Below are 19,028 nucleotides of genomic sequence, written 5' to 3'. Positions count from 1 at the left end.
ATAGCCCAGAGATGGCCCCTTCTGATTACTTGTGCAGATCAATGCCGAATGCCCTCACCGGAATACACTTCACTTCAGAACAGGTTATCAAAAATCAGCTCGATTCATTCAATCCACAAACTGCCAGAAAGATGGGCAAATGTCGTAGCTTCCCATGGACAATACTTTGAACATTGAATGTATAACCAGTTTTTCAAAATAAAGCCTTAATTTTCGAAATAAAAACCGGACAAATTAATGCATACTCCCTATACAGTTCTAATTCTAAGCATCAGTATATACAGAACATATTTATGCTTCTTGTGTGGAGAAATTTTTATAAAAAATATTTAATGGTTTAAAATGTTTCAATATTATGATACATTAATTTATAAAAATATTGCACTCTTTTTTTACAAAAAAAAATAAGGTTATAGTGAAATAAACCATCATTATCTATCTCCGGTAATGCATCATGGAAACATATTTTTTCAATTTTATTTGAAAAAACTTGGGCATTTAATTCAATTTGGAATGTGCCAAAAAGCATAACGTTGGATATGAGCAAATGGAACCTCATTTGACAGTTAATTCTCTATTAATTACATTTTCTCATTTTAATACAGGCTCTACTTCAAAACAAAAATAGCTGGATTAGTATCACCACATACCTCACCCAACCACACCCCAACTTAGATCGATTCTCAAAGCCGATAAATGTTCCACAATACAACATCATCATTGTATGTAAAAGTGGAGTTTTTAAAAGAGGCAAAGGGTTTTTTCTTTATATCTGGACCGCTTCACATAGTTAATATTCGAAAATTACTTGAACAAGAGTTCTGAAAATATTTCTGAACTATGTCAAGAACTCTCCCGCAAACATTGTAACTATCAGCAGACGGATGATCCCGTCAGAATGTTTGAACTCTGTCGGTACTGCGACAATATCATTAAAAACCTTGGAATTATGGCAAATTATCAACAGGTATCAAAACCATTAGATTATAGGAAGAAAAATATTTAAAAGCAAATAAATAGCATACTGGTACAGGCATACAGGTAAAAATCCATGAGAAATTTAAAGTGTTTCAGAAAAGAAAAAGTGGGGTGCGGTATTTGGGAACTCTACTTTATAGTGTAACCAGAAAAAAAATGGAAAGATTTATATATTTATAAAAATAGACAATAAGTTTTGTTTTCATAAAATATTTTTATAAAGTTTATATAAAACAATGCTTTAATATTCAATACATTCTGTTTTTTTTAATATTTCCCATAAAATATTTAACTTCCCGTAGGTATATAAATGTGCATTAAAGAATAGGTAAATATAATTTACTTAATATTACATATAGTGCTTATTTAAGCACTACAAAAAAGATCTTTTCAAAAATTGAGACAAAATCGGTTATACTTAAGCTTATGGTCTAAAATATAGGTATAGTAGGTCTAGATGGTAAAATCTCATAATCTTAATGGTTAATTACATTTCAACAAACCACAGAGTAAATAATATAACACAAAATGCCATGAGCAGAAAAAAATTACGAGATATTTTAATTGATCAGATCTGAGAGGAATATTTCAAGAGCCTCAACTCACAATCACAAAGATAATATGTGTAGCATATAGCCACTTAGAAATGAGAGGTTCTCAAAGGTAGAGGGTTTTCTATATTATAGCAAAAAAGTGAAGTATCTTATATTATTAATATTATATTTATGTATATTGACATGGAACTACAAACAAGATTGTTGAACTTTCCAACATGAGTGGCTAACTCTAGAAGTATATCCTAATACATAAATAATTTTGGTAAGCATATTTTTACTACATATATATTTTTTTCTAACATCAAATATTCTATTTTTTTAAATAGCATAGGTATATTTTAAACATTTAAGATATTGTATTTTAAAGACATTCAAGAATAAAAAGGATTCAACTATTTACTTCACAATAGTCTCCAGAGATGGCGCTCCAACTCACATGTAAATATATAGTTGCTTCCATACTACAATTTTGAGAATCAAGGTGAAATGGAAGTTCATTCATGGGCAGATGGTAAATACTAGTGATAAAGTGATCACTAAAACCAGTCGCTAATATATCGTAAGACCCATAAATGCCCAGATCTCTACATATATTTATAATAAAAATTACTTTAAAATATGATTAATATAAATCAGAGTACAATTATCTGGAATTTTTCTAACGGAAAAAATACAAGTGCGTGAATTATAACATTTTCAAAATAGAGCTCTGAAATTATATTGGTAAAAAAAAATTATAAATGAAAAAAATATTGCACCTAATCCATATATGGCATTCATATGCGACTTTACTCTATGGTTTTCATAATAAACACATAAACTGAAGGTATCAATGGTATAGTATGGTTATAATATAAGAATAATAAAAAAAAACAAAATCATCAGTAATGCTTTAACTAATTATCCAGTATTTTTAGTTATACTGATGTGAACCAAAAGGGTTGATAGTTTCAATTCTTCAGAAAATGTGTTAGCGAGATGTACGCTTCTGTATCCAGTGCGAAGACATTTGATCGGATAAGTTACTTGAGCAATGAAATTGTTGTCGCCAAACATGTCTTCATCTTGTGCAATAAACCTCAGCAGTGCAAAATCAGGGTTCAATACCTCAAACTCGCACGTATCATTCCAAATTGGGTTTAATCCGTTGTCGGCTGCGTTTTGGAAAAAAGAAAAATACCCATTATGTAATAGTTATTTTATATATTTTTATAAAAAATACAGGTGTACACTTCAAAACTTCTATAGGGGGGCAATATATCGCTCACTCCTTTCAAGAACGTCATAAATCAAAATACTTGATTTTTCAGGAGAACGTTTTTAAAGTTCAAAAATATAATACAATGTATTAGAAAAAAATAACAAGCCACTTATTGAACTTTTTACTGCGCAACGGATCTTTTTAGGTAAAACCTGAAGGTTTTTTCTCCATTTGAAAAATATTTAGTATATTTAAAAAAATAATTAAACAATACCTTTTCTTTTAATTGCAAAAATAACACTTTCTGCCCTGTAGCTGGTAAATATTGAGTTTATTATTTTATTAGTTTATTAGTTTATTATTTTATACCCACTTTTGATGGGATATAGTACATTTTCTGGGCATTCTGAAAACATGCACAACTGAAAATCGTCGATTTTTTATTGATGACGTTCTTGAAAGGAGTGAGCGATATATTCAATTCCTGCCAGTTAAAATAAATTTTAAAGAGATTTTCAATATGCAAAAATTTTTTTTTTAAAGATAACGGATCAATGGATACGATATCTATGCTATAAATTTGTCCAGCTTAACTGTGTATTTTTATTCGCGGCCTCAATTCCCTAATGTGCAAAAATAGATTATCCTGACTCGGATGACTTTTTTTATATCACAATAATCTTGATGGAGAAGGGAATGGGAGTAAATAATAAATACATACATTGTGTACTTACATACGGTTTTGGTGACTAGTTTTGTGCCGGAATCGTAATCTGCTCCGATAATTTCCACTTCCACAAAAGGACTGGCTGTCCCACGACCAGCTTTGAGAATATTTCTGCCTCCGATCATTCTCAGGAGAATAGTCCAGCTCGGCACTCCCACCAGAGTTGTCTTGTCGTAGGGATTGAACCCGTCCACGAACATGGACTCGGGACGCAGAACATACCCGCATCCTCCGTTCTCCCTGAACTTTGCAGTATTAATCTGCATCGGTTTGTCCGCTGTTTGATAATTGAGCGCGACCATTTGCGAGCCACAATTCCACATGGGAATGGGATTATAATTAGAGGAATCGATTCTTTGGCCTTTGGGGTATATCCTGCTGAACTGAACTTGATGGTATTTCAAGAAGAAGGAGTTTTCTTGTTGGCAGATGAGTTTTTCAGCTTTAGTTTCGGGGAAGGAAGACATTTCGTAGAAGGTGAATCCTTTGGTCTTGATGCGGTCAATGTTGAAGGCGACGGAGCGACAGTAGATGATGAGGTCGGACATTTCCTTGGCGATGCGCCAGGTGCGCTCCATCTCGCGGTGGTGCTGCGAGCGCGCGCTGGCCGAGTGGGCGGCGTCCTTCAGGGCGGAGAGCCACTCGAGCGCCACCTGGCTCGTGGGCGCAGCCATCTCGAAGGGCACATACATGGCCGGGTTCTGGATGCGCACCACCCACTGCGCCGTGGCCCCGCCCTCGCCGCCCACCACCAGCTCCACCGTGGCGTTGCTCACGTCCACGCTGCCCTTCTGCAGAGGACCCAGCGGCATGCTGTCTCGGTCCCCTTCCTGAAACGTAATTCCGCCTGTATTTTTCATATTACTGCACATATTACTGCGCACAAATCATTATTACAACAATCACTTCTCAACTCAACACTGTGATGAAATCGCAATACCAAAATCATGTCGCATAAACGCTAAGCCAAATATTAACTAATAATAAAATAACATAAAACAGAAATATACAGTGCCCCGCAGTCTGCTGCATTAAGTAAAAAGCATTTATTGCGAAAATGGTTTTAAAAAAATACATATTTTACTTATTATTGTTTACTATTACTGCGCGTAGTGATAATTTACAGAAATAGAAAAAAGTGCATATATTTATATTTTTATATATATTTTTAAATTAATTCAAAACAAATGACCAGGTCATAATAAGGTCTTTCCAAAAATTGAGGATAACATTTTAAATGAACTGAATATTTCAAATGAATTTTACAACATACTATACTAACTCATTCATTCATATTCAGATTTAGTGGATAAAAATATCAATTGTACTGGGTCTTTTTTCAATATAAAAGATGAAGAAAAAAAAAATCCTCGTAATTTTTTTGAGTTCCACGTATACATGTATAAATATGCAGTCTAAAACAATAACTCAAGCAATAAAATATATTAACATTTTATTTGCATTGTCCTTAATACAAAACGTAATATCAAGTTACTAACTTCAATTAGTAACTAAAACTAACATTTTTTATTTGTGTATCTTTTGCATTTTTTATGATAAAATTGTCATACAATTTTTCTTTTAAAATGGAAAATAATGAATTTTGAATTTTTCAACTATTCAACTAAATATGGCAGAAAGAAAAGAAAAACAAATAAAGGTTACGTACACTAGCATCACCGTCTGTAGACTCAATTTCTTGGACATAATTGGCGGGAAACCACTGGTGACGCTTTCCACCGTAATCGCCTCTCCACCATCCAGCATCCGGTTTGTGCACATTTGTAATAATGGCATGTTTGCAGAAAGACAATTCGTCGTCTTGTCGAGCCTTGTAATCGTACAATGCTTTTACCATAATCTTTTAAAACAAAAATAAAATAAAATAATTAAAGAAAACAAACAAAACAAAACAAAATAAAAACATAAGTGTAAAAAAATGTGTCCACTTCGTTAGTCATATTGACCCTTTGGTTACCAGGACTTTTGGGGTTAGTATACTAGAAATACCGCAATTTAAACATAAATAATTCAAAAGTAAAATATGTTTGATAATTTATAAACACTGTGTGCCATTTTCTCATGACAAAGTCAACTAAATGCAGGGTTTTTTTAAAAACAAAAATGGTCCAGCAACTTACTTCATGTCAAACTTTTTACTAAAAAAATTCATATTTAATGCCATATTTTATCATCTTGACAATTTATATAAATATAGATTGTAATTACGTAAGCGCAAACATTGTTTTGTCTAATTATTTATGAAACTTGAAAAAATATATACCCGTTAAAAAAGGTGCCGGAACACCGTTCCACTGTGTTATGTTAAGTAAAAAGCCGTGACTAAATGTATGCAACATTGTAAAAAATTTACAATTTAGTAAATGCTGCTCGCTTAATGTCCACCTTCTTCTTACGCCGTGCGCATAACACTGTGAATCAAACGACTCCTGACCTAATTGACAACATCCGGTGTTAAAATAAATAGAGTAGGGATGCGGTAATCAACTAAAAATTCTTTTTTTTTTAGGTATGCAATAATGTATTCTATTTTTGCATCAATTTATTGCATATTGTTTACACATAAAAATGTATCTTTTTGAAAAACAAAACAGTGTTACACAACTTACTTTTCACGGGGACAAAATTGGTGATATGAACTTTGTTTTTCTCTTTTCTCTTTAAGTATTTTTGTAATTTCAAGTATTATAATATTACAACTAATTGTAAGATATAAATGATCATTTAATCCTAAATACCAATGTAAAAATTATTATAAAAAAAAAACAATGTGAATTTTTAAAAATGCACAACCCTGAAGCAATCCTCACATACTGTCCAAAACGTATCTAATGCTTTTATTAATCATGGTGTCAGATCCTACGGATTCTGTATTTCTTGCTAGAACACCGAAAGCCGATATATCGGATTTTGGTAACCAAAGGGTTCATGTATGTGATCTTCCAACTTAGTTTTATGTGTCATGTGTCAAACAAAAATAAAATATTAATAAAATGATAAAATTATTTTCCCAACCAAAATTTATGTGTAGATTTAATACTTATTTACAAATACTGTTTGCATTTGATCTAGTAACAAAAACTCATTTTAAAATTGAGATAGAGAAAAAGAAATTAGGCCCGTCCTCATTCCCCATGTCCTCTCCTCAACCAGTTAAAATCATTTTAGTCTATAGTAAAGTACCATCGCTCTAGACCAGTGGTAGGGAATGTTGTAAAACAGCACTATTTGTGTTTTTTTTTTAAGTAGGGAGAGTTATTGAATTTTGAGGTATGGTTTTATATGTTTCATAAACTTTGCCTCAATCAGTTGTCAAATCAAAGACCGAGCATCCTTATTGAAAGACGTATGGAAATCTAAATAATATAGCTTCTGTGATCCACTACGAGGTTACCTTTGAAGTAAATGAACTGGGATCCATGTATCCAGCTGCTCCGTGCACAGAATTGTCATCAGGCTCCTATAGATTTTAAAGAATATTTATAAATAACATTTAACAAATACATATGCATATATATAAAGAATAATCTATTTTAAGAGTTACAGGTAGCATGAATATATTCCAAATTAATTTTTGACCAATACACCAAGTTACAGTAATCTGATAATACATATCTAAAAAGTTGAAGAAAATTTAATAAGATAGTACTTACCACTCCGATGCGTTTTATTATATCCTCATTCACAGGATACCACAGCTTTATTTTACGATACAGGGGATGTTTTTCATAATAAGCAACAAGTTCGACAAGGCTTTCAAATTTCACTGTTCCAATTGTATACAGCCGTCCATCAAGTTTAATCCGACAATGCTTTATTTCTTTGTCGGCCCTAAAAAATAAAAGAATTAGTATAAAATATACTCCATTTACATAACAGGGGCTTCAAATAATTTCAAAGTCACATATCACACGTCATTTCTTTGAAAATGTAAAAAAGGGGTGTTGCTGTACCATCAGGTATTTAAACAAACAAATAAATATATAAAAATATAAGTAACCTATTTATGCACATTAATTTGAAGGAAAAGGAAAAACAGAAAATAATAACCTACCGAAAAGAGATGGCAAATGACCCAATGTCCTTCTCACTAGGTCTGACGAGAAAAGCTCCATCTGAAGGTACACGTTTCAGTAACTCTTCAGCTTGTGTACGAGTTGCATGAGGAAGGTACCACACCTTGCCTTCATGTTTTTTAGGCTGAGGCACCGGTTCTTGTAGTGTTATGAAAAATTCCTATGAACAAGATATAATATAAAAAACAATAATATACTATAAATATCGTGTGAAGTTGAACACAATATGTACAATAAACAAAATTAATAACATGAAAAAAGTACCTGGCTTCGTAATGGGTTTTGTTTGTAATACATAATCAAGGCGTAGAGGTTATCAAAGCAGATGGAATCAATCAAATAATATTTCGTAACACCTCTTTCTTGTTTCAACTTTATGCGGCAGTGATTAGCTCTATCTTGGCGCCAAAACGACAGGCAGTAATCACCTACGAAGGTGACGCTTTCTCTCACAAGGAATGTACCTTCCCCTAAGTAGGAGTATTTCCGTAGCAGCTCTTCAGCTTCCTGGCGGTTTCCGGTCAGTTTGCCGTGGAACCAGCTCTCACTGAAGTGCAACTCATCTTGAGAGATATCTATCTCTCCGTCAGGAAATTCCATTTCTCCTTCCCCATCACTGTCGGGCTCAGTTTCTGCTTGAGTGCAGTAGTTGTCAGTGTAGAAAAGTTTGTTTTTGGTCAGAACAAACAGGTGTGGATTCCACTCTTTATCAACCGGATCTTCCAAGAACAATATACCATTTTTAACGGAAGTTCTAAGATCCAAGTCCCTTCCCTCTTCTGCATACATTGAAAATGAATTCTCATCAGCACCTTCCGGAAGTTTCTTATGCTTGAGGATGATTTTACGTTTCATTTGTTCCGGCGATGGAAGGCAAACTTCATTCTTCTCATACGGTTGGAATAACAGAAGATCTCCAAATACTTCCTTCAAAGTGGCTGCCATTTTACGTTGCTGAAGCAGTGAACAGTTATCTTCTATGGAAAGGATGAGAGGATATTCCGAGGTAACAAACGCGTAGTCCTTGATTGTACGCAAAACATCCATCAGCTTTATTTTTGTAGTTAGTGTATGTCCGTGGTATATGAAAGGTGTACCGTCTGGACCATCCCAGCAATCCAGTTCGATACAACGACAACCTGCACGAAGGCAGCGGATATAAGCTTCTATAGATGATTCACTCGAAAATTGATCACCAGTAAGATACCTATACAAGTCAAACAGAAAAAATCATTATATACACAGTGTCGTGATTTCTAATTTATAACAAATACATAATTGGATAGAAAATGAAAAAAAAACAAGATTATTGAAATATTTCATCATAAAAAATAACAATACATAATGCAATATGATCAGAATACAAACAATTGAGTCGTTGAATATTTAATATTGAATACATTCTTCTTTTTTCACCTACTATATATCGTGGGTATACTGGCAAAATATGTTAACTCGAAAATATTAAATTTTGACTTAATTACGCATATTATAAAGTATCTATTCACAACTTACGTATTATGGCTTGAAGCGATCCAATAATGGCTTAGTGGTTTTGTCATGTCTTGAGTGACATTGTTATGCTTATCATCCCAAATGCTGTTTTGCTTGGAAAACAACATTTGTACAAACTGAAAAAAAAAACATCATGCTTTATCGTTTTGTTATAATTACAAAATATATTTAAAATGAACAGCGTTAAACTCACTTCAGCCAAAGTAAAATATGGATTCGGAACGTCTCTTTGGGGATCACGCAGATAATTCCTAATGTAAGAGGCAACATCTGCATCTGTGTTCCCGATCGATTCATTTTGCTCGAAAAACAAGAACTTTTGAAACTCTTGCAAAGTGACTATCTTCCCATCGGAACAATACTGAGCGTGCTTGTCAAATACGTCGTAAACATTCTAAAATTATAATAATATTAAGCAAAATTACAATAATATTAACAAAACAATAATTTTAACAAAACAATAATTTATTATATTATTTCACCACTCTACTTACTTTTTCATCAAATATTAATTTTTGATAAAAAGTAGCGAAATCGTCAAATCCAATTTCTCCTCTCTTAGCAATGTCTACTTCTTGAAACAAGTCCCTCAATTTACTTGTAGAAATTTTGCAGTTGATTTTTGGCAAAAAGCTTTTTAGATCCTTCAGAGTAATCCTAGAATTAAACAAGTGTTGATTGAAATATTTTTACAAATATATTTTTATAATAATAATTTTTAACATATTAGAAATGCACATATCACCTCCAAGCAACAAAAATTAAATAACAAGAAAAATGTTTTTCATACTAGGTTTGTATTATATATTTATTCTGAAAATACAACATTATTTCCCTATTAATATAGTTGGTATTTAATTAAAGTTAAAAAGGCGATGATATGGAGAAATAAGTTATTTATTATCTTGTTTCTTACGCTTCTCGAACATTTTCCATGGTATAAAATTCACGTCTCAGCCATCTTTCTATTCGTAGAGGATAGGGTGTGGACGCAGTACTTTGTACTAGATGTCTCAACCCTCGAATCCAGATATCGCATTCTTTTTCTGACAAGGCTTGAAATAAAATAAACAATTCTAAATTATCCTGAATTTTGCACAAAATTAATATAAGTGTTTGAAGTTCGTAAGAATCATGAACGTTTGAAAATTATCACTTAAAATATTCTCAACATAGCCCATTTATCATATGCTTTAATAACACCTCCATTACTTTTAACTCCTTTGCCAAACAGTTTATCACTAACAAATCAAAGGCAAGGTCCATACAACTAATGTTATTAACCCTTCCCTTACGGTGCTAAAAACTTCCGCGTGCAACGGTGATATATATTTTGTACACTATATGAAAATGTGATTTAAAAACGGGAAAAATGTAAATATTCCTTAATGTAGCTTTTATTGAGCATAATTGAAGTTGAAATGCATCAATTTTGTAATGTTAGCTCTGGTAAATACCTAAATAAGAGAAAAAAATACATGGCAATTGCCACCGAAGCTGGCGCAGCGACATGACCAACCCGAACGACGAGGAGAAATGTTTGTGTATTGGTGATTTTATCCCCGATTTATTACAATTTATTTATTTCTGTCGCTGGCAATAAATAACTTTATATTAAAATACTTTTATGTAAGACGTAAAAGTATTACTGAGGAATACAAAAATTCTGAGCCCGTATCCATTATAATTTATATTGATATTCTCATTTTTAAAGTCAAGTTGTAGTAAATACATATCACCGGGAGGGGAAGGTTAAAATCTATTTCTGCATTTTTACTGGCATTTTTTTAATATTTAAAATAGAGCCTTGTACAAATACAGGGTGCAGCAGGTAACTTTGCTGATTTGTATTTGGAGCCAAGCGTTGAGGGGGGGGAGGGTCATAGAAGGGTGAAATTAGTTTTATTTGAAAAAGGAGGTCTTAAAAATTTTGTTTGCAACCTCGTCAGTAACTGCCATGCAGTGGCCTGGTGGGCAGAGTGCATTTGCCGTCAAAGGTTTTTTTCGAACAGCCGCTCCATTATCGAGACTTATGTGCCATCCGCAATCAGTTCAATATTAGACCTGTTGGACGGGGTCCCTAAATCTGTCCACCCATGAAACGATCGATTGTTGACCACTTCAATATTCAACCCGGCTACTAGGTCGAATATTGAGTAGGGTGCGAAGGCACGTTGAGTGGTGCGGTCATTTGAAAAAAGAACGCTTCGAAGGCAAACGCGTGCTGCCCACTGATCCACTGCATGGCAATTACTGACAGGGTGGCAAACAAAAATTTAAGACCTCCGAATAAGATCTAAGACTTTCGAATGAGACCAAAACCACCCCTCTATGACACCCTTTCAACGCTTGGCGCCAAATATAAATCAGCAAAGTTAGCTGCCGTACCCTGTATTACAAATTTGTCACATTGTGGTTACAAAACATCTAAACAAAACTTCCCTGATGTCAGCAAATCAATAAAAGTTAAGAATATTTTTTATTTAGAGACATTAGAATGTAAATTCCATAAAAAAAGTGAAATGTAATAATTTTTTTAAAAAGAAAATGTAGGTTTATTTCAGTAGTTACTTTTATTGCGACGAGTTAAAACTATTTTACTATTATTAATTAAATTATATGGTTATGAATCAAATGGAATACTTACCAGCAATCGACAGAGTGCGTAACTTAAATTCAGTTCCATAAAAAATCACAAAACAGCGGGCATTCTCTATTTTTTTGGCTTCCTCCGGCCATCGATCAAAGTCCTTTGAATACTTCCCAAATCTTACTTCCTTAACGTCTCCGAGATCGAGGTTTCCTTCTCGGAACTGCCTCTGCGACGTACAGTTTCTGGACCACAATAATTGATGTGTTTCTCGCCGGAGCGTCAATGTCTTTCTCTCGGGCCGTTTCCTCGAAAAGAACTTGGTCACCAAAGTGCCCCCTTCCAGCTGGGAAATAATCTGCTCCATCTCATTGATCAACCCCACGCACATTGCACTCGCTGCGTCCATGATGGTATCACCTGCCCACCTACAACAACCGATATTATCTCATTGAATATTGCGCATTACAACTCAGCAGTGGCGGTACTTCCGTAGAACCCCATAAGCCTGGCGTGCCCAACATAAATAAATAAATGTGCCGAAAAAAAATTCCAAATCTGGACCAAATGATTGAAAATACATAATTGATGAATGGTAGTTTTAAATTATCGTGCGCTTGTTCGCAGTATTGGAAGCATCTAGCCGACATGAGCAGAGGATGGCCGACAAGATCTGAACCTTTTGCAGTATCTGTTAGGTGCGAGCAATACAAATGTAGCCATCTCGCTCACTCATGTTGGCTTCAGTAGAGGTTTCTGGTTCCAGCAAAATGTACTTTAAACCATAAAGTGTCTAGGGCTCGCATTTCGAGGAAACCCTAGGCACGCCACTACAACTCAACATCTCAATTTTTTTTGTTAGATAGTAACTATGGGCCAATGAATATACACTTAATACATTGTAACTAAATTATCAAAACGTTATCGCATATTCTATACTCGTTTTACACTCATTTACATACAGGTATGTATATGTATATGTGTGTGTGTGTGTGTGTGTGTGTGTGTGTGTGTGTGTGTGTGTTTGTGTGATATCTTCACCTGACTGACCTGAACGAGTAATAATCAATTTATATCAGAGAAGTTCATAATAAGACAAATTGACAAAATTAATCAAAGTAATAAAATAAGAAAAAAAACATAATTGTAAAAATTAATATAATCGCTGTTAAATTTCACCAATGTCCTTATCAAATAACAGAATTATCATTAAAAAATATATTTCAATGATAATTCTGTTATTCCAATTGCAATGTCCACAATAAATTAAATTAATTACCTAGGTATGATAATATTATCAGTAAAAAAAAAACGGCTGTGGTCATTAAGTATATATCAATTTTATACAAGACCCCTTTTCCGACCCACGTACACATATCTACATTTACATAATGCAAGAGAGAAATGAAAATGGGGCCCAGTAAAACAAGACAAAATAGTTTATGTATCAATTTAAAATCAAACACAGATTTTTTGAGTCTACTAAAAAAATTAATATTGTTAGTAAAATACAACTTAGTAGACTTAAAAATCTGTGATTGATTTTAAACTAATACATAAATTAAAATGGAGTTCTAAAAATTGAACGCCAAATCAATAAATAAGACAATATTTATGAATAGAAAATATTGTGCTATGTTGTGTTCCATTTCCACCACTTTTGATTGCTGATTTACAAAATACATTGAATTGCGACATACAAAAAAAAACATATGAACGGAGACTATAATTTTCCTAATCTGCAAGGTACAAACTGTGGCAGTGATTTCACAGTAAGTAGTTGAGAGAGTTTGCATGAAGTTTTTGAACCTTTCAGATAAATTTTACACAAATAAAATAAAAAATTTAATTCCCTTATTTACCATTAGGTAAATATTGTTGTTTTTTTCATGTAACTCTCATACTAAATAAATAAAAAAAATTAAATTGTATTTAAAAACTGTTCTATCAACTGCGAAAACCAACGTCGCTGGTTCGACTACCGCCACTTATTTATTTTTCATTCTATCCTACCTGCTGAAAAGCCTATGAACAAAGAGGTTAAACATTTCTAGTATTTAGAGTAAAAAATATTTTAGGGAACGGTTTTTGTAGCAATAGCTTATTGGCATCTGAAGTTTATTTTTATATAGCAACTGTTTTTTTATGAAAAAATATATTGAACAAATCTAATAATCTTTTAAGTCCGCCTCCGTAGTGTAATGGTCAGCACGCTCGGCTACCGTTCTGGAGGTCCCGGGTTCGATTCCAAGGGGGGTAAAATAAAATATAAATAAAACAAGGGGGGTAAGTGATTTTTTCACTGTCATATTTATTCAATATTACCCTGGACTGGTACCTGAAGCGGAGGGCTGATCACCTTTCCTTCAAGTGTAAACCATCAAGATAACACTGCGTTTATATGATGCAGTGCCCTATGCACCATTGGGGTGCGGATAAGGGTTTTATATATATAATAATCTTTGAAATTATACTAACAAAATTAATATAATTGCCAATCATCTAAAGGATGCATGGAATGAGAAGAACAAAATTAGTACCTAGGAGTTTATAGCCCTTGGATGAATTACTTCCAGACATACTTTTTATTTGAATTTCACAAATAATTAATCAATTTTTTTTTAGAATAAATGATTTTCTAATTTCCTTCAAATTATTTAAGTATTTATTTGGGGAATTTAATTTATTATATTCTTACTCCAATAATAAAAATATATATATATAAAAAAAATAACAATTACCTTTTATTTCTTCGATGGTTTATTTCACACTGAAACTAAATCACTGTATCTATTCATTATATATTACCAAAAGGAGAGACATAAAGATATGTTTATATAACGCTTTTTAAAGATTACTGTTAGTAGCAGAATTAAAATGCATAAAAAAAACAGATAAGAATAATGACCATAAGATAAGAAATGATGTCTTAATTATCATACATTCAAATGTATTATCCTATACACACAAAATGTTGGTACTTAGTTCTGATAACTTCATACAATCTCGGTAATAAAAATGTAACATGATATATTATACTGCCCATTGCTACTTTATTTTTTGTGTTGTTTACATTACAAAGTAATGTTTAGGCATCCGCCTCTGTAGTGTAATGGTGAGCACGCTCAGCTACCGTACTGGAGATTTTGGGTTCAATTCCCAGGAGGGGGGCAAATAAATATAAGGGAATGATGCAGTGCCCTGTACTTCGGGTGCGTATGAGGGTTTGAAGAAATGAATGAAGAATGTTTCGACATGGTATTAATTATGACTCCATCAAATCTTTAATTAAAAATAAGAAAATAAAATCTGTAAATAGAAAAAATATATAGATTTTTTTTTGTTAATTTAAGGTATATTATCAGATTTGAATGCTTTTGTTTAGAGGTGCACTGGTAATTTAACTATAGAACTTTTTTATGTTGTCTTTTAAAAAAGGCTCTTGTATGAAATAAGAAATATTTACATAGCAAAAAGAAATGGCCTTCTACCAGTCGAGTGTCAAGCCGACTGACTGACTGCTAACTAGTCAACATTGATAGCAAAGAGGCTGATCAGCCGACAAATATTACTACCTGGAATGTGGTTGTGAATCTAGGCAAAAAGCAAAGGCAATTAGTTAAGCAAAAAGCATGAAAATCTGACCATTTGTGCATTCTTCTAATGCATAAATATATGTATCTGTCTCTTCAGCGACCCATTTGGGAATAACGACAAAAGGCAATAACGACAACCTCCTCAAAGGAATGTATCGAATCACCAATAAGGTCGGTATATTATATTTGTAATATTCAATATGTTAATGTACTTAAATAAATAAAATATTAGAAACTAGTGTTACACAGAAAAACATTAAAAAATGTAATGAATGGGCATGTTCCGATAAATTGTAACGTGAAATATGCAGGAATGATGAATGGGCCCATTCATCATCCATACATATTTTACGTCTCAATTTATCAGAACACGCATACATTTATAACAAAGCCCAAATGTCAATGAATGAGCCCATTTATAAGCAATGTTTTGCAAATTTGACATACGCTTTTTTTTTATTAACAGGATGTATTTACAAATGTGATAATCATTTAATACTAAATTCCGCACGATTCTAATAAGCAAAATAAAAATCACCAAATGTTTCAGTTACATACGATGGTAATAGAATTATTATTTCGTGCGTTTGTACATAAAATTGTATATAAAATCTAGTCTGCATAATACACGGTCGATCTTGAATGTGGATGTTTACCAAATGTATGAAAAGATGCGATGTTGAAGTTATGGCAAGCATATTTCTATCTTACAGCGGAAATGCTGGCATCGATTTTCGCCGCGAGTAGTGAATAATAAATTAACTTAACTTACGAATATCCGATTTCACACGTTTTTCGTAACAATTAGAATGCAAGAAATACTACATGAAAATAGATGATTCAATGCAACAGGTCTTCGTATCCCGGTAGTAATTGTTTCGTATTAGTTTCATTTCAGTTGACGGTTAATGCAGGTGAAACCACAAGACTCGGCGAGAACGCTCAATAAGGAGTACAGAAGGTTCGAAAGATAAGATAAATAATTATTATTATCCCATAGAAGTTATCAAATGTCGGTAACATATGCTCGCCGGTTACAACATGGCATTGATGCGCTGGATGGGTGAATCGATTCGGCGACAGTTGTAACGCGAAATAGGTCAGCATTTACATTAGCAGTGATAAAAGGCAATCAAATAAATGAGAAAATGGGGATAGGAGTTTTTAAACCTTGTAACGAAAGCATATATACATACGTACCTAGTTTTATGAATGAATTCTCTGCGGCGAGATTTTTTTCCGAAAGATTGACTAACAATCACTCATAATTTGATAATGCATCAATTATTAATTACATTTCGACCACCGGAAAAATATTTTTACATTAACATATTTCCGCGCACATTCCCGATGCCCGACGACCGCTGATACTCGACAAGGTTTCCCCCTCCACTGCACCTAGCCGCGCCTACCCCGCATGCCCGGGACAAGACAATAATGCGGCCGGCCACGGCCATCCCACGATACTCGGTATGGTTGTGAGCAGTGTTGCAATCCTCAAAGTCACATTTTCCTCGAACTTCCAAACATTTTAGAAACCTGAGCGATTCGTAATTACGAACTTGTCCCAATAGTTATCTGACAATTTAAAATGCAAGATGCCCATTTAAATAGCGAAAATGCAATGCTTGGCGATTGCAACTAATAAATACGTCGAAGCGCTCCGATCTTGCAACTGTTCGCATTCCGTCTTCCGAATTTAAACATTTGACGTAAAAATATGCGCGTGTTCAAAGCAAGCGTAACGTTTTATTGAAGATGCTTTAGTTACGTGGGGATGGTTTATGCCCCCTATTCCCTCAGATTTACTGGTATACTGATAATAGATATGCATTGACTTTCACGAATGAGCGCACAATCAATATACGAAATGAGAATATAACTGTGAAGTAAAAGAAGAACAAAATTAACTACCAATATCAAAAAATACTAAAAACATTGTATAAATTTTACTTTCACGAAAAATCATTCATATTTCAGCATCATGTTCAATGTAATTATGAATTTTAAAAATGATAGCATATAAGAAAGAAGTTAATGAAAGTGTATGCAATTTCTTGCAGAATAACTAATTAAACTTGTGAGACTAGTAAAATGATAAATATTTCTACTTCACGCGTTTTGCGTTAGGTACTCTTGGTGAATTTAGAGATTCTATTAATAAGTGTTTGAGAGAACAGAAAATTGATGGCTGAAAATAGATTGATTTAAACCCGTTCAAAACAGCTCGATTCTTGGTAGCCACACCAAATGACAGAATTTAATTAACGATACGACACTACCTGATACGAGTACTTTACCAACTGTCAAATAAATTGGCGTATTATTATATTTCGATCCCTTTTTTAGGCTTAAATTAGCAAAACAAAGACATGTTTTTATTAGCTATGTGAAATTAAGAACATTCGTAAGAAGTTATAAGTTGATGCTCATCAATTGATAAATGCATAACTCGACTTTAATCAGTATTGAACGTTACCATACTGGTTTTAAAATTCAGTAACATCAATGCATTACTTCACTAACTGCTTGCACTGGTTACGCTTTCTTAAAAGGACAGATTGTAAACTACATCTGCTTATGTTTATATCAATGTATAACATCAGGGGGCTCGGAGGGGCTCACGCGAGCTGCGAGCCCCTTGTTAAATTAAGAGAAATCAATATTATACACTATTTTTGTTTGCAATGAAATAAATTAATGTTTATTAAGAAATACCTTCTTTTTAATATTGATGTTATAATCATGTAAATATGTGATGCGACAAATTTCAATATTAATACCATTTGACCTGAAAGATTAATGAAAATAATTTCAGCGGGTGGATTCGACTTCCGGATAATAAAAAATAACCACCATGACCATAAAAAAATAAGTCATCTTTATTTTGTCGTTTGATTTGTATATTAAGTTTTTTTTATTATTTTTAATTATTATGTATTTCGGATAGTTTAAACAAAATCATACACTCCCCCTTCACCCAGCACCCCCGAGTCCCTTGTCAAAAAAATTGTCTGTTAAAATTTTTTCGAAAACTGCTGTGCATTCCAGATAATGGCGTTTCTTTTTTCACAGAAATATTTTTTAAATATTCAAAATCAATTAGACGAAACAATGTTTGCGCTTACGTAATTACAACCTACATTTATATAATTCGTTAAAATGATAGAAAAAGTTACTTTAAATGATATTTAATATTTGAATTTAATTTATTTTAGTATATATATATATATATATATATATATATATATATATATATATATATATATATATATTTATATATATATATGTATATATATATATATATATATATATATATATATATGTATATATATATATATATATATATATATATATATATATATATATATATATATATATATATATATCTATCTATATATAAATATATATATATATATATATATATATATATATATATATATATATATATATATATATATATATATATATATATATATATATATATATATATATATATATAATATATATATATATATATATATATATATATATATATATATATATATATATATATATATATATATATATATATTATATAAATATATATACGTTCGTATAGTCAGTACAGCAAGCCGATCTGCTCGCCGCTCGTTCCGAGTACTCCATCCGATTCGGATGCTCGCCGCGAATGTTACGTTGCGACGAAATGCTCCGGTCAGTCCCCACCTATAAATTCCTCAGTGTTCTTCGGCTTCTTCAGCTAAGCTGATGGCTATTTAGAAACC

The 19,028-nt window shown here is 32.6% G+C and overlaps 1 protein-coding gene across 1 annotated transcript; it reads right to left on the bottom strand.

Annotated features, from left to right (window-relative positions):
* Nucleotides 1-1,823: 1,823 nt before the first annotated feature.
* Nucleotides 1,824-16,735, bottom strand: sl (small wing phospholipase C gamma 1). Its single transcript, XM_088272724.1, has 13 exons — nt 16,462-16,735; nt 11,723-12,093; nt 9,992-10,130; nt 9,570-9,732; nt 9,269-9,469; nt 9,076-9,191; nt 7,825-8,767; nt 7,539-7,720; nt 7,138-7,315; nt 6,879-6,944; nt 5,133-5,324; nt 3,471-4,293; nt 1,824-2,689 (listed from the first exon to the last, which is right to left on the bottom strand). The coding sequence occupies exons 2-13, from the start codon at nt 12,072-12,074 to the stop codon at nt 2,436-2,438; spliced, it is 3,609 nt and encodes a 1,202-aa protein (XP_088128850.1). The 5' UTR covers nt 12,075-12,093; nt 16,462-16,735; the 3' UTR covers nt 1,824-2,435.
* Nucleotides 16,736-19,028: the final 2,293 nt, after the last annotated feature.

The sequence above is a fragment of the Brachycentrus maculatus genome, unplaced genomic scaffold (genome assembly GCF_059751285.1).
Source record: "Brachycentrus maculatus isolate JH-2025_06_01 unplaced genomic scaffold, ASM5975128v1 h1tg000518l, whole genome shotgun sequence".
Classification (NCBI taxonomy): Eukaryota; Metazoa; Arthropoda; class Insecta; order Trichoptera; family Brachycentridae; genus Brachycentrus; species Brachycentrus maculatus.
The sequence above is the reverse complement of the archived record's forward strand: the minus strand, read 5'-3'. Positions and strand labels throughout refer to the sequence as shown.